This window comes from Ammospiza nelsoni, chromosome 3, assembly GCF_027579445.1.
Source record: "Ammospiza nelsoni isolate bAmmNel1 chromosome 3, bAmmNel1.pri, whole genome shotgun sequence".
NCBI classification, from domain to species: Eukaryota; Metazoa; Chordata; class Aves; order Passeriformes; family Passerellidae; genus Ammospiza; species Ammospiza nelsoni.
Genome location: NC_080635.1, coordinates 51,283,971 through 51,307,280, shown reverse-complemented (window position 1 = coordinate 51,307,280; position 23,310 = coordinate 51,283,971). Strand labels below are relative to the sequence as shown.

At 40.1% G+C, this 23,310-nt stretch overlaps 1 protein-coding gene across 1 annotated transcript in view; it reads left to right on the top strand.

Annotated features, from left to right (window-relative positions):
- NHSL1 (NHS like 1) overlaps positions 1-23,310 on the top strand; it is a 175,432-nt gene that overhangs the window by 139,800 nt on the left and 12,322 nt on the right. Inside the window, exons 3-5 of the mRNA XM_059468959.1 lie at positions 2,401-2,528; positions 11,473-11,665; positions 16,545-16,676. Coding sequence (XP_059324942.1) covers positions 2,401-2,528; positions 11,473-11,665; positions 16,545-16,676 — 453 coding nt within the window. The remainder of the gene's footprint in view (positions 1-2,400; positions 2,529-11,472; positions 11,666-16,544; positions 16,677-23,310) is intronic.

Here is a 23,310-nt window from a genome sequence, read left to right as displayed (position 1 = left end):
GACTGTCTCCCAAGGAAGGAACTCCACACTGAAGCAGGGGAATGACCTCCCTGAGGAGGAGGTAGCAGCAGGAACAACATGATCAACTGACCATAACCCTCATTCTCCATCTCCCTGCGCTGCTGAGTGCCGAGGAGGTAGACAGTTGGGAATAAAGTTAAGCCTGGGAATGAGGGGAGGAGTGGGTGGAGTTTGTTTTTTAGGATTTGCTTTACTTCTCATTAGCATGCTTTTATTTTGATTGGTAATAAATTCAACCAAGTCTCCTAAATCAAGACTGTTTTGCCTGTGGTTTTAACTGGTGAGTGATCTCTCCCTGTCCTTTTCTCAGTTCATGAGCCTTTTGTTATATTTTCTCTCTCCTGCCCAGCTCTCTTCAGAGGAAGAGAGTGATAGAGCAGCTTTGGTGGGCATCTAGCCCAGGTCAGACCACCACAGGATTTTTTTGGGGGTGTGCCATGATGTCTGATGTTGGAGAGTGTCAGGAGTGGCCAGCAAAGACTCTAAGCCTCAGTCCAAAAATGGGAGGAAAAATAATGGCCTTCTTGCACACCCCCTTAGGTTGTATTCATGTTTGTTGGCAGTGATTGATGATTCCTCTAAAGGTAAAAGTTGCAGTGCCTAAGCTGACAACTTTGCGTGTTAACCATGCTACAAGTTGATGCGAGTCTTTGGACTGTCTTGCTCTGCCACAGTTCGTTTAGCCTGTTCATTTGTAGCTGAAACCAACAAACAACCCATCAGGGTGCTCACATCTGTGAGTGTTATGTGCTGGATCTGGCTGGATCCAGTACCAAATTTGGAACGGCGGTGGAGGAATTTGCTTTGCTGTGGTTGCTGACAGTCATTTTTCAGCCCCCCCCTGAAGTACAGCAACAGTTGGCCAGATGTGCACAATGTCAGCATGCTCACACATGTGGAATGGGTAAACTGGGTTTCCAGGCCTCTGATCTTCAGATACAGCTATTGATTTGGATCTCAAAACCCACACTGCTGCTGGTCCTTGAATGGAGAGAGAAGAAAAGGTTCCTGTCATACTGCCCTTTTGGACACACTAGGGATAATAGGCAAGGACATATGTCCTGCACCAATGGAAGTGGCTGGTTGTCAGTGTAAGCTTGCCTCCTCAGTGTCCATGTGCAGATACAGGAGAGTCCTTATTGATTAAATCCTCACAGATCTGTGGTTCCTGTAGATCAGTTAACCTGTCAGCACAAATCCTCCAGACCTTGGTGTCAGAAGCATCTGGGCATAACAGAGGTCATGTATGCTGGACATGCACATTGTAAGTCCACCTAATCATTTGCCAGGTAAAAGCCTCTCTAAAACGTTGCCCTTGGTATAAGCACTGCATCTTTTCTATTTCAAGGAGTATTCAGAAGATCAGGATAGGCAGACAGATAATATAATCACAGAAGAGCCTTCTCCAGCAAGTGATGATAGAAGTGCTTTGCGTGGTGATAGTGCCTGTGTATTGTGCAGAAATTTCACTTCCTTAAATGGAAATACACCAAATACTTAATTTTTCTCTTGTTTCCATCATCTTTCAGCAGATTCAGATATCTGTCTTTGAAAGTGTAAAGCTAACTGGTCGAATGAGTTTGGTTGCTGCATCTTGAACATTTAATTTTTCCTTATGCTCTGGCGTCTGTTATTCTTTAGCACAATCACGCTGAATATCAATTAGGAGACAGGAGGATGATTGTGGAAAACTTGGCGAGGGGGATGCTATGCTGACTGGAATTTTGGCTATTGTGAGTGGGGCTGCATGTCTGCTCTGAACACTTTATGAACTTTAGAAACTCTGTAGTATTAAACTACATGTGCTCTGCAGCAACACAAAATTTTGAGATCCCTGTGATTTGCATTCCTTTCTCCAAAATAATAGTAAATGGTCTCTTCCACAGACAGGAAGACAAGACAAGTGGTCAGTGCCAAAGTTATTTAGCAGATGGTGCTTGAGTAGTGAGCAACATCATCATCATTTCAAGTGTAAGGCATATAATAGATGTCTACCGGCCCGGCAAATGAGACCCCTGGAGTTACTCTCATGTATCCATCTCCCATCCTGCAAGATGCTGCCATCTGTCAAGACACCGAGCCAGGCCTCACTTAAATAAATAAAGAAATCTCTTTCCCCCTTCTTTCCAAAGCACTTGCCGTTGCCCGGGTTAATACGCTCTGTGTGGGCTTACGTATGTCACATATGTGAGAGAGGAGGAAACATAGATACAAATATGAGGGACGCGCCCTTGGGTTCTGTCACTTGGGGCAGGCAATGTTAATGCATGGTACACATTTTCAGAAGAACATTGAGTACTTAAATGCCATTGAACACCAAGCATAAGCAGTAATGGCTCTTGCCATGATTGAACCTCCTGTTTCTCTTCCTTTTGGCAGAGTGTGACAAGCTGCGGCGGGATGGCTACCGGAGCTCGCAGTATTACTCTCAGGGCCCCACCTTCTCCTCGTCCTCCAGTGCAATCTGTGGAAGTTACCAGGATGATTATGAAGAAATCGAACAAAAGGTAATGGTGGGGGGAAAAGCACTGGAAAAAATACTTGTGTGGTGCAGGGTAATTGCCTGCCATAACACTGTTCAACTAAGGCAGGATTTTTAGAGGATCACAAAGATGTTTATTTCTTTGAATTGCCGTGACAGTAGTTAATCTGAATTTCATAGTGTCTTAAAACTCCCATTTTTACCCATGCAGTGATACACAGCTCCCACTGGCATGTTCAGAGTGTGAAAGAAGGGGTTTGGTAATGTTCTGGAGGGAAGACCCCAGCAAGGGTAGCTGCTAAATTGCAGGAAGAGCTATTCAGCAGCCATCAGCATACTTGAATTGTAACTTGGATAGGTGCACACTTTGAATTGCTAATGGAGGTGGTTATTCAGTTAGGTAGGGGTTTTGTCCTAATGCATCACAACTGTTTAGTAAAGGCATCCAGAAAATGAAGATTGTCCAGTAAGTTGGGTTTATTGCCTTTCTTTCAGTTTACTTCATGATTTTCTTGCTTATATCCCCACATCTCAACTCTTAGAATCTAGAAATAAATAAAATAAAGAGAAGGAACAGTTGATCACAAGTTTTAAGAAAGTTATGAAGCCATATTGCTTTGTACATGAATTTATATGGATTTCAATTACAGAATTCCTAAGTTGTGTTACTGTTCTGAAGAAGAAAAGTTCTGTTCTCCTGCCTTTGTCTGTTGTGCCTGTAGGCTCTGAAGGAAAAGCTGACTGTGGTGTAGTGGTTTAGGATGTTACTGCTGGGGTGTGTGCCTGCCTAAAACTGAAATGCCAGAGCTCCTAGCATTTTCAAGAGAGATATTCTAGAATACGTTGCCAAAAACAGCTCTTGCTTCGAGAGTGGGAGGATATCCTTGTTTGTAACAGAGTTTAATTTCTTTGAATTGTTACTAAACCATATGTCCCTGTGGTAACATGGACCAAATAACTTTTATCAACAAAATGTGCAGACCCTGAGAATGCACTTTAGTAGATACAGTGTTTTTGAGTTTTATCCTCCGTGGGTTTTAGTCACATAGTAAGAGGTATTGTGGAATATGTAGAGTCTCTTGTCCAGGTGGTGATTGCATTTTATCTGGTATTGGCAGGGAATGTCAGAGCATCTTGTTTAGCTGTGTGTGGTATGTACTGGCAGTGAGCCGAGAATGTAAAGCACATTCATACTGTGGAATACATTATAATGGTAATTTGCAAAACCTTGCTGAGATCACTGGAATTATGATTTCCAATGGGGAAAGTATTAACACCTTGTTTGTTGCTATTAATGTCCTGCACATAAATGCATACATATATGCCATCAGCTTGTCCTGGCCAGTGCTGTGCAGCATAAAACCATCTGCACATGGAAAACTAATGTAACATTTAAAAAATATAAGTACACTTTCCTTTAAACAATTTGCATTAAAGTATATAAGCATGGGTGGGAATTCTTGGAGACTGAGAGCTGTCATCCTTTCTTGGTTAAGGGTTTTTTGAGTGTTAACGTAATGTGTTACTAACAATTTCTATGCATTCTGGAGAAAATTAATGCAACTAAGTATGCTTTAAATATAGGATAGCACTTTCATTTCAAATTGGAATAGGTTCCTTTAAATATTGTAGCTGAAAGGATGATTCAGAGCTGTGGAGAAAGATAGCTGCCAAACTGACAGTCTTGGCTGTTACTGATTATCTCAGAACCTTCGCCTTAACCCTGCCACTCTTATTTCCAGCTCACAAAGACATAAATTTCTTGTAAACTGTAGCGTGATTCTCCATTAATATTGTATAACTTTCTTTTTTGTGGAATTTTTTGACCAATATCTCTGTTTAATTGGCACTTCTTTTTTAAGGCTGTAAATATTTAATCTTTCTTTAGAAGATTTTTTACTTTCTTTAGAATGTTTACCACAACAAATTTCTGACCTTGAATTATTATCCTATTGGTTAAGAGCCAAGTAATTCTAATAAGTCTTATGCCTTGAGGGGGTCATATTTCAGCTGTCAGGAGAGTTCTTCTGTAACAGTGTGGAACTGGGGTCACCAAAAATCCTGTGATTCAAAATGTGAACTCCTTATTGCTAGAGGAAAGCTTTGTTGTCTATTTAAAGCAAAAAAGCCAACATTTAAATTCTGTGCATGCAGTATTTAATAACTGAAATTTGAGAACAGCAAAATAATGATGGGTGGATGAATACCTCTTTACTGTTCATAAACTTCTTGGTTGATATAATTGCCAACTTACAGAAAAAAGAATGGGTGATATCCCAAAGGAAACCAGCTTTCCCTGTTATTTTTAATCTGCTTCTAAAACTAAAAATCATAGCCAGATATTCTGCTTGTCTGTCCACAGTGGAGACAATATGAAACCACTGTTAGGTGTTGATCCACAAGCATTTTCAGGTTTTGTGGAGGTGGATGTCTGTCAGCAGAGGGTAATAGTCACACCACCAAGTACGTTGGTTCAGCTTAGGAAGTGTCTAACATAAGCAGAACATGTGCTGTTCCAAAGGAAAACCACTAAGGAGAAGCAGGCCCAACTCAAAAATGAGTCCGTTGAATGAGTCAAATGAATGAACAAAATTAGAAAACATAGAAAGCTGGAGTCTCTGAGTGGAAGTTGATATGAAATAAAGTGTTTGGATCTGCCATTTTAATGTTGATTCTTACAAGTTAGATTAATGGAACACAGGCCAAGCTCCAGTGTAGTACTGATCCTAATTGAGTTTGTTGGTGATTAAATTGGTTTACCTGGATTTTACATCTCAATACTGTGACCAGTCTTCTCCTTTCTTGTATCTTACATGCTGCTGTTGGTGACAGAGCTTGGGAGCTATTCTGTCCTTCAGTATTACTCCGTTTTACTAGTGTGAAAGATGTTTTGAAATGTTCATGATCAAATTCCAGTTCTCCTTGTGTTCTGAAATGTATGCATGTGTATATTAACTGTATTTGTCTTTTGTGTGTTTTTTTTTCCTTACTTCTTTTTCTTTCCCTTTTTACCACTCATTCTCTTTGTTTCTTTTTGTCTCACTCAACAGTCTAGTCTGTTAGACTGCATCTCTCAGTCTTGCATTAGCGCCTGCTGTAACTTGGTTCCCTGGAAAAACAAGGTACTTTGCCCACAGGTGGGACCATCCAGCTGCCATATCTGCAGCTTGATGTTACCAGTAGTATTTAGCCTATATGCAGTCTTTTTCTGCTCTTAGCCTTCAGTTGTTACCTGCTGCTTTTTTCTGCTTAGAAAAAAACAAAAACCAATTAAAGAAGAGTCCCATGCCAGGTTTGCTTCTTTTGTGTTCCTCTGTACTCCTTTTTGTCTGCAGTACAGTAATCCTGTATTTGCTTGGTTCACAGAGTTTTTTATTCCCTTTTTTGTCTATTAACATTTGTCTCCTTTGAAACCCTTCCCCAAATGGGCGTTACGTTTTATTTAATTGGCTGCTTCATTGGCTTTTAATTAGCCAAGGAAAAACTCTACTAATTTGGAGGAATGTGTCTTTCTTGAATGATAAATGTGAACTACAGAGAATACCTACTGCCAAGCATACAGTATTGCACATATTATTTCTTTATTCCATTTATGAAAATGTTTGTGCACTCAAAACTCATGGTGTTTTTCCCTACATCATGTCATTTGGCTTAGGAACTTTGCTTTGATAGTTATGCTTTGGGTGAAGAAACACTTAACTTCCCTTATTGGAGGACAGGGGGTGTGGGATGGGGTGAGAGTGTATTTTTGCCTCTGTGATCAACTGAACTGTTAGTTATCTCTCCAATTTCTGCACTAAACTGTTCAGTATCTTAAGTGGAAACAAGTGCTCTAACTGTATTGATTTGAGGAAGTCTAATGCAAAACTTTACTTGCTGCTAAGAGGAGGTAAAGTTGCAGTTTTGGAGGTGGGAATGCCTAAAAAGCCCCGAGGTGTAAGGTCTGGCAGAGCTGGAGATGGTGCTGGTGTCCTCAGGTGGCCTCCCTGCCCCTCTGCTGCAGTTGCATGGCACTGCTCTTGTAAGCAGCACATGTATTTTATACCGTTTACAGGGGTTTGATTTTTTAAAATACTGTGCCATTTACTGAGCTGAAACAGCTGCTCATAATACATGAAATGCCAAAGCATAAGGAGGTGAGTACAGAAAACTTTGAACAAAGAAAACAGGGTAATTCTTCACATACTCAGACTGTGCATGGTAAGGGGTAAATTGTGGATGTTGAAAGGTTACATGAGTTTAGAAAGCAACTGGGTACATTCTTGAAGGGCAAGGACTCCATCCAATGCTGAGAGAATATTCAGGAAAAAGTATCTTTAAATTTTACCTTGATACAATTAATTGGTCTTTATCTTAAGGCAAATATTAGATAGGCTTTTAGAGCTCCAAACAGTACAGGTCTTCTTGTGGTTTTTATCCCATTACAACAGAGTAGAGGAAGAAGAAAATAACATTTCTGCAGTGCTTGTTTGATAGTCAGTAATTTCACTGACAAAATTTCTTTCCTTACTGAGACACAATGACGGTTATAAAGTGAAGAATTTAGTACGATAGCAGTGCTGGCTAGTGCAGCTGGAGATGTGTGTGTAGAAGTAATAAAATGGAATTGTCTGTGAAAACTGAGGGAACTAGACTGGTGACCTTGGTCTAGAGGACACCAAAAAGAGTCAATGACTAATTCATCTAAAGTAAATTAATGTAAATTTATAATCTGGCAGTGTTCCATGAGACAGTGTGAAACCCCATGGGTTGAATTAGGCATGTGAAGTGCCATTCTCAGTTGGCTAGGTTTGGGTCTTGGGTTTCTTTTCCCTGTTATTGGTTGTCTTGATCCCTTGGTGTTGGAAAAATGGCTCTTGAAGCCATCAAACCTAGTAAGACACTGGAGGCAGAAATAGGATGTTGGCAAATATAACAGACAGCTGAACTCATATGGCTGCTGCCTGCAACACTGGTTTTTTTTCATTTATTTTGTTTTTCTGATAAATTATGATTTTAGAAGTGATTTTAGTAGACAGTAGGATGGCATGACTAGAAGTTTTGAAGTCTCTTTGCTGAAAAGTAAAATTTGGATGGATTAAATTCTCCTGGAGGTTCCATCCTTTTGTAGATACTGTAGCATAAACGCCTGTTATATAAAAAAGATTTAAAATAAACAGATTATTTAGGCAGAGAGTGCTGCAAGATACATAGCATAAACTCATTTGTCATCTGGGACCTCTCAAATAGCATGAAAGTGCTGAGATAGTGAAACTCTTTTGTTGTATCTCAGCAGCTGAGTTGGCTGGGGGACAATATGTCAACAAGGTGTCAGAGAGGCTCCAGCTCACCGAGCCATATAGCTTGTCTATAGGATATTTATAGGCCATTTTTCTCCTGGATTCTTATTTTAACTGCCATTTGAAGGTTCATGCTTTTTTCCCCCCTAGTGCATGTTTGTGGAAACACTGCAAGGTCCAAGGCTGCTGCTTTCACATCCCACCTTTATCCCTTACCATGTCCATGCAAAAGAATGAATTCCAACAGATTTTCCTTTGGGGATAAGTGTAACAACCCATTCCAGGGATTTGGGCATTAAGACTGGCAGTAAAATTATTATGACTCGGAGATGCTTTAAAAATGGGATAAGTTATGAACATAGAGTTTATGATCAGCTATGCCTCATTCTTCTTCCAGTGTAGCAGACCTGACTAGAGAAGACATTCCTGTCACACAGGAGCAATTCACTGCATCTTCCAGCAGGCTTCCCGTAAATCTGGGAATGTTTGCTAAAAATATGTAAATCTCATTTTCATCCTGATTAAAGAGGTGAATAATTTCTGTCTGAAGAAGGCTGAAAGATGAGTTGCTGCCTTCCTCTATGTGTAATAAAGCTGTGCACAGCTTTGTCATTCGTATACCATTGTCTCTGAGAGTACTTTGGAAAAAAGGATATAAGTAGAGACAGTCATGTTTCTTCAGGATCCATGGAAAATGGACCTACATTTGAAATGTGAACACTTATGCCTACACCCAAAACCACTTCCATCTCTTCTACTGAATTATTTTGTGGAAGTATGTGTATGTGTGCTATGTCAGTAGGTTGTTCTCACTGACACTGCTTTGAACTCAACTGCACCATTGAGTTTTCAGTTGCTTTTCATTGGTTATATACTCATATAACCTGACTTATTTCTGTCTTCCTCCATCTGTCCCAAATTTTCTCCGCTTCTAATTCTACAAAATTTCTGATTGATGTTTCACATTCTTTGAAAAATTAGGATTCCCTTGTAGCAGATGCTTCACTTTTTCAGTTTTTCTGTTTGTGTACTGTAATAAAAAACCTGTTCTGCTTGGCTTGGGTAATTTCCTTGGAAAGGAGGCATGGCTTTGTAACCAGTATCTCTGCCACTTAACGGACTGGAGTAGCCCTTGGAGACTGCTGCATGACAGCTGAGGCCTGGCACTGAAGTGCAGTCTGAAGGTGACAATGATGCTGACAGTGTCAAGCAGGCAGTGCATTTGAAGGTCACTGGTGCTCATCCTCACCCCAAACAAACTGCAGAATTGTGCTTGAGGTGTCTCTCTTGGTCTCTCTGATTCAGGTGGACAAAAGCTCATTGTGGACCAGGGAAAGCAACACTTCTTTGCCTCAACCCTAGCTTACTTCTTCAAGTCCATATCCACATGCGTGCTGTGGCAGATGGGCTATCACCCCCCCCCCCCCCCCCCCCCCCCCGCCGTGTTCCTTACAAACCCCTTCTCTCTCTCTCTCTCTCTCTCTCTCTCTCTCGATCACTTTTTAAACCTAACTGGGGGAAGCATGGCCTGGAGGCAGCTTTCCCTTCTTCAATGGCATGCCTGTCCCAGATTTCTTAAGTTAATGAAGGTGTTTATGAATTTGGGTAATTTGAGGTGGGAAAATCCTTGTGTTTGTAAGTACATATATATGTGCCCACACTGTATATGTATGTAAACAATGTATGGACACACTCTCGAAAAAAGATGAGCACATTGTATTATTACTTGGGTTTAGAGCCTTTTAGAAACAGCAGAGGCCTGAAAAAGTACTGGTGTCCTCCAAGAAGGTTGTATTGATAGAACTGCCAGGGCTTTCACTGGGCTGAGCCCTTACCTACAGAGCAGTATCTATCCTTTCCACAGCCTCTGGAGGAAGAAAATTCAGGGCTGTCAGAAGTTGATTATTTCCTTGAAGAAAAACTACCATGTTTTAAAGTGTGGTTCCAAACCACAGAATAATATTATTAATGGTTTCATTGCCTGAAGTGTTTTTTTTAGAGTTGCTTGAATAGTTTCTACTTTTCTCTTACTTTTTGCCTGGAAGTGGCTTTTATTTTTATTTTCTATTTATTAAAGTGTTGGACTGTGTCCTAAAGAATATAGAGTCAAAGCATAACAGAATGAATAAATGGTTATTTATTTATTTATAAACAGTGGGAACTCCTCATAGTAACAGGAAGAAAATTAAAATCAGAAATGATAAACAGATGTTGTAGCACAGTGTTTGGGCATGTCTTTTGAATAGCACTCAGGTACAAGAGAAAACCGATCACTTATTCTGAACACCCACAAGAATAAAAAATCCTTCTGTTATAAACAGCTGTGATGTTTCCTTCCATGCCTGTGCAGCAGTGAGGGGGGAAGAGGCAGTGGCCCACTACTGACAACCCTGTTCTGAGTAGTATTTGACTTTCCAAAGGGAGAGAGTAATAGAGAAAAGAGGGGGGTAATTCTGGTCTGGTGGTAGGGAGGAAGGTCCCAAAGCAAACTCCTCTGAAGCAGAGGAGTCGGCAGGTTGCAGAGAAATCTCTGCTAGTGCTGCAAATGCTGTGAAGCTCCTCTTCCATGTCTCATTTTTGTTTTGTCTGGGGGCAGAAGGAGACTGTGATTGGTTTTCCTCCAGGTTTTCCTTGTCTCCTGTTTCTGGGATTCCCTGAAGTGCCTTGCTGCTTCTCTCAGGTTCACTTGGGTTTGTGACCACCTGCTAGAAGCCCCAGTGATGGACAAGTACTGTCCAGTCAGTAAAAAGCTGCTCCATGGCTTTCTCTGCCATTATTGTCATGCAGGCAAAGACCTAGTAATGAAAACAGATTTGCTTCCCGAAAGGAATGGTTTTTTTTGGCTTACAACTTTGGTGGAGGGATTTGCACAAGCTGCTGCAACCTGTTTTTCTCGTGCAGAAAGATTTTTGTTTTATTGGTTGGGTTTTGTGGTTTGTTTCTTTTTTTTTTTTTTTTTTTTCTTAAATAAAACACTTCATGGAATTGAGTGTAGCTCAAAGTGCCACTTTGAGAAGAACTGACTTTTAAAATTATTGCTCTGTGGCTACTAATAATATTAAATGCTTTACCCCTGAAAAATGGGTAACCCCTTGAACTGTGGCATGAGTTTCTTCAAGACCAAAGCAAAATTACTTGCTTACCTCACTGATCCATGGGTGATGATTCTGTGGAGTGGGCTGATTGGTTCTTTTACTGAGCTCTTCTAAAATCTGTCTTTTGGTAACAGGATTCTTGCTGAGACTTTACACATTCATGCAACCTAGTGCAGCTGGAGCAAAGCAGTGCTCAAATCTCATCTCCTAATAGGGCATGAGGAAGTGAGAGGGGAAGGGAAGCCAAACCTTGGTGCAGGGAGAGAAGGGCTAATTGCTGCAGTGTCAGTGTGTAAGGTGTAATTAGTGACTGTGCTTTGCTGTGTGCAACACCACTCCTTTCTCCTTCATTGGTGTATATTCCTTAGACTAATCAAATGTCTTGGAAATAATGCAAACTAGATGTTTTATTGTGCATTTTTTGTGTATGTTTAAAACTTCTCTTTATGTAGGTGAAAGTGTGATATTTGTGAGGGTGTGTTTTGCTCCACAAGCAATCAGTGCTGACTGCAGCAGCAACACCTTAGTAATACCATAATCCTACCTATTTTTTTTAGTAGTAAACTCACAGTGTTGTATATATTTTTGTTTGTAGTGTCCTGTCTCTCCCCCTGAAGAAGAAAAGCTTATTACCATCAAAAGGCCTAAAAGTCCAGCTACAAACGACTTATCAGATATCAACACCCAAACCAACTGGACTAAATCTCTCCCACTGCCAACGCCAGAAGAGAAAATGCGACAACAAGCACAAGCCGTCCAAACAGATGTGGTTCCTATTAATGTGACTGGTAGGCTTTTAATTTTAGTAATTGCATTACACTGATGAGGGAGGGCAGAGATGAAAGGGGATCGTACAGTTGGCTAGACTTTCGACATTCATTTATTCAATGCATGAATTTTCAATTACTTACCACACCTTTCTGTGAAAACCATTTTGCATTTAATAGTCTAAATCTGAACTTAATTAGAAAATATCAAAATCCCTTGAAATTGTCAATAATAGAGATAGTTAAAATATATGAACTTGAAACAGCGTTAGATATTCATGAAGTGCAAGAAGATGGCTGATAAATAGCAGTGTTTTGCTGTGGGCTGCACTGAGGATATGTAATTGAAAATCATGTTCATCCAGTATTGATGATATTGTAAGATTTTCTTCTAGAAATTTTTTTTGAGGAGGGTAGTCAGGAACTTCTGTGTTCCAAAGACTAAATGTTACAAAAATCAAGAAAAAAAGCTCTAGGGTCTAATTTTTATCAGCAACAAAAGTTTTAGGTGTCAAGGGAGAGTAGGGTTAGAACAGCAAACGTTAATGATGGTAGCACATTTGAGTAATACTCCATGTAAGAAATTCCACTTACATAACCATAGCCCACATCTTCTTCTTATGAACTGTGTATTAACTCTTCATTTTGAAAATGCTCTTTGATTTTACAGTTGCAGAACTCTGACTCTGTGGAAGTTAAATTACCTTAAAGCCTAATGCTGAATAGATACTTCATTGTGTTTAAAATAGAATTTCTGTCAAAGATGGAATTATCACTTCAGTTTAATAACTCCTTTTTTTCTGCACAGTATCAAGATTGTCTCTTATTAGTTAATTCAAATAACTGACTGCTTGCCTGCCAAAGCCAGGATGATATTCAATATCCAATTTATTTCAAATGCCATATGGCGTGCTCTGACTCCATGCTTACTCTGACAATCAATAGCTTGCAATGTTTGGTTTTGTTTTGAAAGTAAATTAGGTTCTCTTTCCCTTCATGACTACCAATGCTTTTTTCACCTGTATTTTTATAAACTAGTATTTTAATTAGTATTATTTAATAGCATTTAAATAATCTAGTAGTATAGGAACAGGACAGCTGTAGCAAACATCAGCAAGCCCTGAGAAATCAATAACAAATTATTCCTTAAATAGTAGAAAGTATTTGAAGTAAACAGGTGAAGACAACATGAAATTATGAATGCTCCACCTCTGGAAAACTAATAAAAGGAAAATACATGCAATCCTGAAATGTTACTAGGCCAGTGGGTATTATCTACGGAATTTAGGGTACAGATGCAGAAGGCAAGTTACGGGAACAACAGATAATCTGACATAATCAATAAGCTTGAGTAGGGCTTAGATACTGTGACAGCAGGAACACAGTTTACTTAGAGAAACAGTAATCTGTTGTTTGATTTAATGACCCTGCATACTGCAGAAGATATGGGAGAAGTCAACAGATGAGAAGAAAAATGAGGTAAAGGGATCAAATAACTCATAGAATGAATTCAGCATCATGTGGAACATTACCTTGTTTGGATAAATTATGCTGCTTAATTTGATTGGTGTAGCAAAGCTTGTGTCCACTGGATCGTTTAGCCAGGACTCAGGAAACTTAGCAATTCTCAACTTTAGTGGTAGAAATGGTGCACATGCATATTTTATCTCACTTTCCTGGAGTGTATGATTGAGCACTTACTCCCTTTTAAACATGGTAATTGGAAGAGATAGAAAGGGAGGGCATTAAAGGAAGACTGCTTTTACATCATGTGATCTGGTCTCCAGGATCCACCCTACATTCCCCTTCCCTTGAAATAATTGTATTGCTACTGTGAAACAAGGCGAGCTTGTTAGCCACACACAACATACAGAAAAAGCTGCTGTCCTTGTTCCTTTTAAAAAGTCACAATCTGCTTCCCTCCTCTTCTCTCCCACTCACGGAGTAATTTTGTTTTGTGAAGTTCCTTATGTTACTGCACGAGGCAGGAAAAAAACTGACAAGAAATCCGGTGCCGTTTGTTCAACATAACATAGAACAAACCACTGAGGATTTTTGTTTTGATTTGGCTTTTTCCTTCACACACTCTTTTTCTTACTCTCCCAGAAGAGAGGTCAAAAAACTTCTGTTTTATTACTCCTGGCCTGAAATAAAAGGTTAACCTCTGAAGAAGCTGCTGACAATTGATAACGTTTTCAGCAGTGCATTAGCAGTGATTCTGCTACAAAGGCCTCTCACGTGGCTGTGCAATAAATGCTCCATGAGTTCAGCTTTCAGGGCTCTTTGGTGAACAGATTGCAACTAATACAGTAGTCATAAAAATCTGTTGGATAGCCTGAAGGTGCAGGGGCATTGCATTAGGCTTACAAGCTGCTGACTAGACATCCAGATTTGGAAGCAGTTTCAGTCTCGGAGTGCCTGGGCTGAGCTTTATTCTGGAAGGGCTTGGACTGAATTTTTCTGTGGTGGCCAGTCTTTACATTTACATGTCCTGTGGGTTAGAATATATATATGTATATATAATGGTGTCTGTTCTCATGGGCTTTCTGGAACTAACTTTCTTTCCAGATGGAGGAGTCTGGTAATGGTGGAGGTGATCAGTGCCAGGCTGGAATCTGCAAAATATTTAAGCATTTGCTTGAGTCCAGCTTGACTGACTTCAGTGAGATTTAAGTGCATACTTAAATATTTTCTGTGTATCCAAGGAAACTGGGAAACTGAGTATACTGCATGAGAGACAACTGAATAAAGTATATAAGGAATATATGATTTATTACAAACCCGTAAGAGAAGGAGAAAAATATTCTTAAATCTGTAAAATACATCTACTGTTGATATCAATATTTTCTAAAATGAAAAAGACGACAGTGAAGAAAGAAAAAAAGACTGAGACATTCTGATTTTGCTTGTTGGATTTCACTGAAGTTGCTGTTTTGAAATTCTACAGATTTGTGTCATGGCCTTTGTGTATCAAAAGCCATTCAAGATGGATTGATTGAGTTAGCTTTTAGGTTGCTCATTTGGAACAAGTTACGGTGGATCATTTGACACAGTAATATTTCTCCATGACCATCCTGTTTGTGCTGTCTGAGCCTTCACATAAAAGACTCTCTCATTGTTTGCACCCTCTGCTTACCACTTATGTTTTATTCCAAGGCTTTATTCAAAGCTACATTACAATTTTCTTGTAACGCACCGTCTTGGGCATGATTGTCAGCCTTTGAGTTGATAAAGATACGTTCAGAGATGCAAAACTTTCTCCTTCAAATCTGTTGGATTTATATAACGTGGTTAGAATTATTTTTATCATCCTGCAGGACAGGATAACCTAATGTCCTGACTTTTGCCCATATGGGTCCTAACATCCTAATAGTGGTGCTGCCCAAGACAGTGGATAGTTTATCTCAATATTTCAGGACTTCTAAGCCAGTGGGATCCATAGCTCTCAATTTTATAGTTCCCATGGGCTTTGCCTCCTCCCTTAATCTGACTTCAGTTAATCCAAAAGTTGGACAAAACAGGCGTTTTGTAACTGCAAGGATTCCACTCAGCAAAAGTGTGGCCTGTGGTCAAGGCTCTGGTCAAACAGAGTCAGAGTCTTTATATTTACAACATGGTAAATGAAAATGCTGCATTTTTTCCCTTGCATTTTCACAAATCCACATGCTGTAGTTCAGTATATGACTGTGTCTTTAACTGTTGTAGAGGCAATGAGGTTTGCTATGCTACTTGCACGACACACATCGTACTGATGTGCAGTCAGCCAGGGGTAATTTTTATGATGTATTAGTTACTGTGCATTAATCACTTTTTAGAGGTAAATAATTTGGTCATGACTTTTCAAAAAAAAGTATAAAATTGAAAAAAACAATGTGCAATGTATATCAAGGTTTTCCTGCCTTTAAGTTTTAAATGGATTATCTAAAGGGCATTGAGCAGTGCTTTAAAATGCTTAAACTTGTAAAAAGGGAACTTCTATGTGAGCTACAGGGGGTAGCTGTTAAAGTTTTAAAAGTGGCAGAGAATTAGCTTGTGATCTGTAGTGCAGTCTTTATCTTACTGCTAGTGAAATGGCCAAATTATAAACCTCTAAACAAAAGTGAATTCCTAAGGAAAAGCTTCTTTATAATAGTGGTGCTTCTGGGTCCCATTATGATACAGCACATGGTCATCATACGGCTTTGTCTGGCAAAGTGCACTTACACGTTTTTTTTTTAGCTCTCGGCATTGTATATTTTTACAATCATCTGTAAAGTTTCAATTTTAAGCAGCTTTCACCCTGAAATATTTATAAGTCCACGAGATCGGTTTGATCTCTGTGTGCTTCGTAGTTCTTATTTGTATTCGTGCTAAAAGATCAACACCAGAAATGCAGTACACTTGACAGGTTCAGAGGAACTTGGAATGAAAAAAAAGGGCCTCGTGAGAATTAATGATGGAGCTGTGTAAAGGCATCGTAATAGCTGTTGCCAATAGCAATGTCTGTTCCTGCATAAACCATTGTGATCCTTCATTTTCATGAGCAGATTTGCTTTTTCTGCAGCTCATTACTTAAAAATAAATTAATAACAAACCACAGAAAAAGCTATGAAGGGCCAAATAAAAGCAAGGATTCTCTTTGCTTGTGGAATTAGAGCTGCTCTCACCAAATATGTATTGGGCTCAGGAATTCAAAATTCCTTTTAAAACATGCAGTATTGTGTAATGGATATTTTTGTCTAAAGCCTTACTGTGACAGTGTGCTGTATCTTCCTTCAGCGTAAACCTTCATTGTAGGACCAAGCTAACACCATTTATTAATGCCTTTTTTTCCATTTCTACAACAAAACTAGTGGAAGAAAGTGCATGATGTCAGTGTGCTTGGAAGTAATGTTGCTTTGCTTGTTCTACCATGTATTAGGGGAGAATTTCGACCGCCAGGCCAGCATTCGGCGGTCTCTAATTTACACAGACACGGTGGTAAGACGGCCGAAGAAAGTCAAAAGGAGAAAGACTATTACAGGAATCCCTGACAACTTACAAAAGGAGCTAGGTATGGCTCATCAGAACTGTATTCCATCCACTGTTCATTGTCACTGCTTATCATTACTCGACTAATATCATCACCAGTGCTCATGAAACCAAATACAGTCTGATAGCCTATTTCAGTTCCAAATATGTGTGTGCCTCCTTGCCACCTCTTGCATTGGGAAGCTGGGACCTTTAATCTGTTCACTTCCATCTGTTAAAGGGAACAAGGTGTTTGGAAAATGGTGTACTGGTACAATGAAAACCTGCAGGACTGTAAGGTGTCTGGACTTTAATGGTTTCCTTCAGATTTGATCATCTTCTCCAGGATGTTCACCAAACCAAAACTGAAGTGAGCAGACATTTTGGCTTGTGAGTAATTACTTAGTGGAGTAAATCAATTTATGGATGCCTTCCTGAACCTGCAGAGGATTGCATCAAGAGTGGAAAACCTCTTTTCCAGTTCAGTGTTGGCAACCCCTTAAGTATCAGTGTTACATGACTGGAGTAACTTACCTGGGTTTATTAGCTGTTCCTTTTATTCTAAAGGAAAGGGAACTTCCTGTAAATATATGGAAAAGCTAATAAGCCAGGTAAGTTGCATTTATTAAGAAGGAGGACTGCCTGAGGTAGTGTAAATGTGACCTATCTTCTTCCCACTTGGTAGTAGATGTGAATTCAAAGCTGATCAAGCAATCTGGGTTTTGGCAGATCTTTCACATTTTGCAGAATTCTTTGATTTAAATTGTGGTTTTTTTTTTTTTTTTTTTTAATTATTTCAGCTTTTCCCAGGTTATAACTTCACAGATAAAAATATTAAATATTCTTCCCCCCCCCCTTTTTTTTTCCTCTCTGTAGAGGAGGAATATGTTTTAAAATAGTCTGGCAGAACTTCATTTTGGTGCTTTACATGTGAAATCATCTCATATATTGATGATTTCAGTAAATTTTACTACCTTGCATGTTGCAGCTATTTCTTTTTTAGTCATGTTTTCAGTTCTTGGTTATTTTTCTGGATTTTTCAGAAACAGAAGCAAAAATCTGTGGCTTGTTTGAATGGGTTTGAAATGAGCTAGAGGGTCTGGCACAGAGAAAGGCAAGAAACAGACAATTTCGTGCAGAGAAGTTTGTGAGTAGAGCTGTGCTCCTTCAGCATCTGTAATGAAACAGTGCCCTGCCATGGGAATCCACTGCCTCAAGAAAGCATTTCCAAAATGTTAAGGTTACATTATGACCACTTCAAAAAGATGTTTCATGCTTGAAAACATCAACTGTAGTTGTATTTGGTGGAGGAAACTGAGAATGCTGTTGGCATCTATCCTATAAAGAATTCTTCAATTAATACCTTCAAAGAAGTTTATGACTTGCCAATCTGTTTGCTAAGGGTGACAAGTGTTTACCTTGATTTTCGTCTTTCGTGTCTGTGCTGAGCACATTTCACGTTGCATTGCTTGAAGGTTTTCCTTGGCTTCTATTTTAAATTGTGGACTGGCAGTATCCTGCTGTAGTAGCTCTCTCTGGACGGTTTCCCTACCCCTAACCTGCAGGCGCATGGGGCTTCAGCCATCTGCCTTAGGGCATAAGTTGTCTGAGGAGCTCCATGTTACTTCCATGGTGGTTGTATCTCTTCCAGGGAGCAAATTATATGCCAGGAGTACTCTGTGACAGCAGTATCCATCCTCTTAGCGTATTGGTTTCCATCACAGGACAGAAGGTGCACTAGAAAAGAGTGATAGTGTCTTCATCTTACACCTGGATAAACCAGACATGCTGCAGTGAAGTGACCTAGCCAGTCAGCCACCAGGCTGCTGGCAAGGCTGGGAATAGCTGCACGTCTCCCCATCCCTCTTCAGTGCACTTTTCTTTCTGCCTTTTCTCCCCTGTCACTCCCCAAATATTTCTGTAGCAGTCCATTCCCTGTTTCTCTTACGCTGTCCCAAAACAAACAAGGAGTTGTTTTAAGACATTCCACAGTTCATTTGATCGGAACAAGTATCCGGACTAAACTCCAAATCAAGCAATTGCATTATGCCTATTGACATTCTCCCTGTGGTTTCAGCTGAATAAATCTCTTTGTTTCTTCCCTAAAGCATTGCTGTGAATGGTTATAATATTTGTACAAAGATTAAAGTCCCTTGGTACACTAGAGTTGCTGCGTGCAGGCTAAATAACCAACATATACAGCAGATTCTTGTAACCTCTTGTTTATCCTTCAGAAGGAAGCAGAAACTTGAGAGAACCTCAAAGCTTCAACCAGGCTTGGACTATTTTCATTTCTTGTGAGAGAGCCTGGAAGAACTTTTGTGAGGCCAAGCTGCTGGGGTTCTCCCTTGGCTGCTTTGGGTCCTTTGGAGCAGGAGACCAGGCAGAAGAGAAAGCCTGCACTGGCTGCTGGCCTGAGCTCACCGGATGTGGTGCCCTCATAGAACTTAGCCAGACATACTAAAAGGAAACATTAGCTTCACCCGTGTACTCGAAGTATCTTTAAACATTCCTGCTTTTTAGCATTGAAGTGCTGTTGTGTTTTCACAGGTGTCTTCCAGTGATGAACCAGTCTCTCTGAGTAGACTGGAAAATTCTGCATTAAGAATTCTGCATAAATAAAATGCAATGTGATAGATGGGATTCTGAGACACAGTAAGAATATGAAGTGTCTACCAGTTTAGAGATGGCAGTTCCTTTTTGAAGTTGCTTTTTAACTGCAGCGCCCTTTCAATACTATTTAGCAGAGTGACACCAAAGTAACAGAAGGCAAAGCATTTTTCTCTCTGCCAAACAGAGCAATGAAAAATAATTAGTTCTGCATACTTTTGAATTACCTTCCTTGTCTTACAAAACATAAATATTACATACATATTTAATGGAGTCAGTGTTAGGTCAAAACGGCAGAAAGAGCGAGAAACTTTGAGATGTTTTACTTCAAGTGCTCTTGGTTTCTCTGCTCTGTTGCCATTATCTGTTGTCTCTAGATGTCTTCTTCAGATGGTACCTTATATGCAAGCCTGTATTCTCCCCTCAGACAAGATGATTCCCAAACAGAAGTTTGGTAGAGATGAGCTTCTCTCTGGAAGAACTTGTCACTGGCCCTGCTCATTTTTTGGCTCTTGGTTATCATCAGCTCCCTTCACGCATTCCAGCTCTCCAGAGGAAGTGAAGGCAGCAAAATTCTCTCCACCTTTCCATGGTCCCTTCTTTGTGTCAGTGCTCTAGGGCCTGGCTCACGCTAACTTTCTTTTGTGGGAGTTCCAAGTTACCTGAGTAACATGAGTGTTTCTCCAGAGCTCTGCACCAGTGCAGTCCCAGACACCAGTGGGCAGCTTCTGCTGTCCCAGACTCCTTCCCTGTCTTGCAGGAGGAGCATGTCTCAGACCCGACTATCAGTTCCACCACAGTTCCTAATAAACATACCTCACCAAATCAGGGGACAGGAAAATATCTTTATCTTTTCTACCTTTTTATTCCTCCTTCTTCTGACAGGCATTTTGATGGGGTTTTTTTATTCCCAAAACCAAAAGTTTCTGTCCTCTTGGTTTCCAAAAATGTCTTCTAATTTTATGCTTTGTGTGTACTTCCTTTGGATTATTTAAATCCTTTTTTTCCATCTTACAGATCCAATCCTTTTTTTTACATCTTACAGATGCAATTCATAGTCTTTTTGGTTCTGTGATTTTCTTGCCCCATGTACTTTTTTTCCCCCTTCTTGACCTAAAGGTTCAAAGGGTCAGAATGACCTCATACAGTTTTTTCAGCTTATTTTCCTACCTTACTTTTTCAGTAGCTCACTTTCACCTATAGGATGTCATGTCAGTCATTGGGATGGAAATGACTGACACCTCAACTGTCAGCCCTTAATTTGCTTTCTGGCTGTGCAGCTCAGACCCCTGGTGGTACCAGTTGGTGTCTCAGGTGTCATTTGGGACTGTTGAAGCTCTCCGTTGACATGCCTGAGAAGAAGCAATTCCATCTCAGCAATATGGCGGCAAATGAGTCCTTCAGATCTTTGGAAACTCAGCTGTTCTATTAAAAACGCCTCTTAATTGATACTCTTCTCCAGTTAATTCCCTCCAGGGCTAGCAGTCACTCAAGTTACAGGTCCCATAGGTAAGAAAAGTTCCAGATACCCATTGGTCCTACAGAAATACCACTCAAATACCCAGCTGTTCCAGCCGAGGAATTCTGCACCTGCTTCTCTTTGGAACTTTAGTAGTCTTTGGAGAGAATATCTCTTTTTCAAAGTTATTGTAATATATAGTTTTGACTAACACTGGGTTTCTACCTATAGTTTTTCACGATTGTACGTTTCCAGCACTATCCATCTATATATCAAATGTTAGAAAGCTGGTATAATCTGCTTTTTGATACTGAGAATGAAAAACACAGATGCCAAGAGTATAAATTTCACCAGAGGCTGTTAGGTGGAGAAACTATCAGAATCAAGAAAACTTGAATTCCCAATATTTACATCAGAATTCTCCCTCTCAGGGTGGCAGTGATATGTGCACATATTCAGGATTTTTTTTTAGCTGGCAGTACTGAAAAGTTTCACAGGATTCACTGCAATATTTTTCTTCCCCTCTGAGAGATTACAAATGCTTCATGCAGCGCAGTGAAAATTCCTTAAAATTGCCATAAGCCCAGTGTACTTGTCTGTTTCTTGTTGAGTGTCTGTTAAAATCACTCAGTTTCTAATTGCTGGGGTAGAGCAAAATAAGAATCTCTGGGGGTTTTTTGTAACACTAAACTGTGGTGCCTGCACAGTGACTTAGCCAGTTTACCAGGTTTACAGGAGGATTGCTAGGTGGGGCATGAGGAGGCAGTGAGAGCAACACCTTAGGAATGTGCCTGTGGCATAAGAGACGAGTGCTTACATTAGAAATGGTTAGTCAGAAGGTAACAGAGATTACTTCTTTGTTCTCGTTGAAACAGGCATCTGCTTTGTGACACCAACACACACAGCTGTTTATCTTTTCAAACCCTCAGTTTCCCATGCTCATTTCAATGCAGAGGAACTTTCATGTGATTCTCTGCAGTGAGCTGCTGGTGCCACCAGATCAGCTGGAGTCACAGCAGGGCTGCTAGTATCTAGGCCCCAGGGATTATACACAGACACACTTTCTTACCCATCAAATTTGCCAAATTTGTCATTCTCGATCCCTGTCCTCTCTAATGTGCCACACCAGTGACTACCAGAATCCACAGAGTGGGTGTTCTTTACTAGCTGCTGGAGCCTGCACTAAACATGCACAGGAGTGAAGAGCATTTGCCCTAATTAGGAGAAATTTGCAGCATAGTAGGGTAATGAAAAAGAAAAGAGCATAGATACAGGTCTCCTGTGGTGGACATAGCACTGACTGCAGTGCTGCTGGATGCAGGATGATGCAAAGGGCAGACAGGATAATTGTTACTTTCAGCCACATCTATCATGTACCCAGTTTGCAGCTACTTCTGACTTCATAATGTTCAGCATCTGTGACCTGATGTCTGGTTCTGCAGCATTTTTTGCTGCTGTCTGCTCACACATTCTCCCTGCAACTAGAAGGACTTAGAGATGGTATTCTTTAAAAGATCTCGTTCTGTTCAAGGATCTTCGTGTTGCAGATATCTTCTGTCTTCTGACTGCTATTTATTTAAGTAGGTGTTTTCTGACAGACCTAGCATTATCAGTGTACTTAGTCAAAGGCTTGAGCTGTCCCTTAGAGTGGGATTGTCTTCCAGCTGTAGTACCAACAAAGATTTTAAGGGGGTTTAAAAATCATTACTTTCCAGTATTACTCTGGAAGTGAGTGAGGGTTTTACAGTGCATTTGTTAATTGCAAATAAAATACTCCTTGTTACCATCCTATGAATTTCACCAAAATCATAAACACCTCAGCATTTTACCAGTATACCTGAGTCTTAAATGTTGCTCTGCTTGGTTTTTTGAACCGTTTTCCCTGCAGATTTCTGTTGTCCCTCTTCAGAAAACAGAACTATAAAAAGACTAAATCCTCACAGCTTTGCATGAGCTTGTGCATGCATGTAAAGCCAAAACAAAAGCTGATAGAGCTTCAGAATATGCTGCTTTTCTAAAAAAACCCAAAATTTAAAACCTCAAAATTATGTTCCTGTAATGGTAACAAGAATGCAAAATTCCTTCCCTGACCATAGCCCATAGAGCGATGTAAGAATGTTGCCCTGTAGTTTAAATGTCTGAAGCTGGGCTGTCTTGCCCTCCATAATCCTCTGTTTATTTGGGCTCTGAATCATTCAAACTAGAAGAGGCCAGTCTTCACACCAGTGCAAAGACTTGCCCTGATGGGCTTCCCTGCTGTAGTACTGAGGTTGGGAACATTTACTGCTGTTGAGTCAATTTATGCAGTTTCCCAGAGCATGTTAGGCTGGACCATAATTGACATCTATTCTGGTAACAAACGCGGGTAAGCTTTGGTTCTCAGCAGCATGCTGCAGCTGGTTGTGGATGCTGCCCTCTTGTTACTGTGCTGCTCTGGCTGGGGCAGCCAGCAGTGCCCCAAGGGAAGGGGCAGGAGCTGCCACACCAGGCATTTTCGTATTGTCATCAGTGGCCTCCTTTATTCAATGGCCTTTTTTATTCAGTGCTATTAATTTTCTTTTTCAGATATCACTGTGCATTTGTCATTAACAGTATGTCCCAATAAATG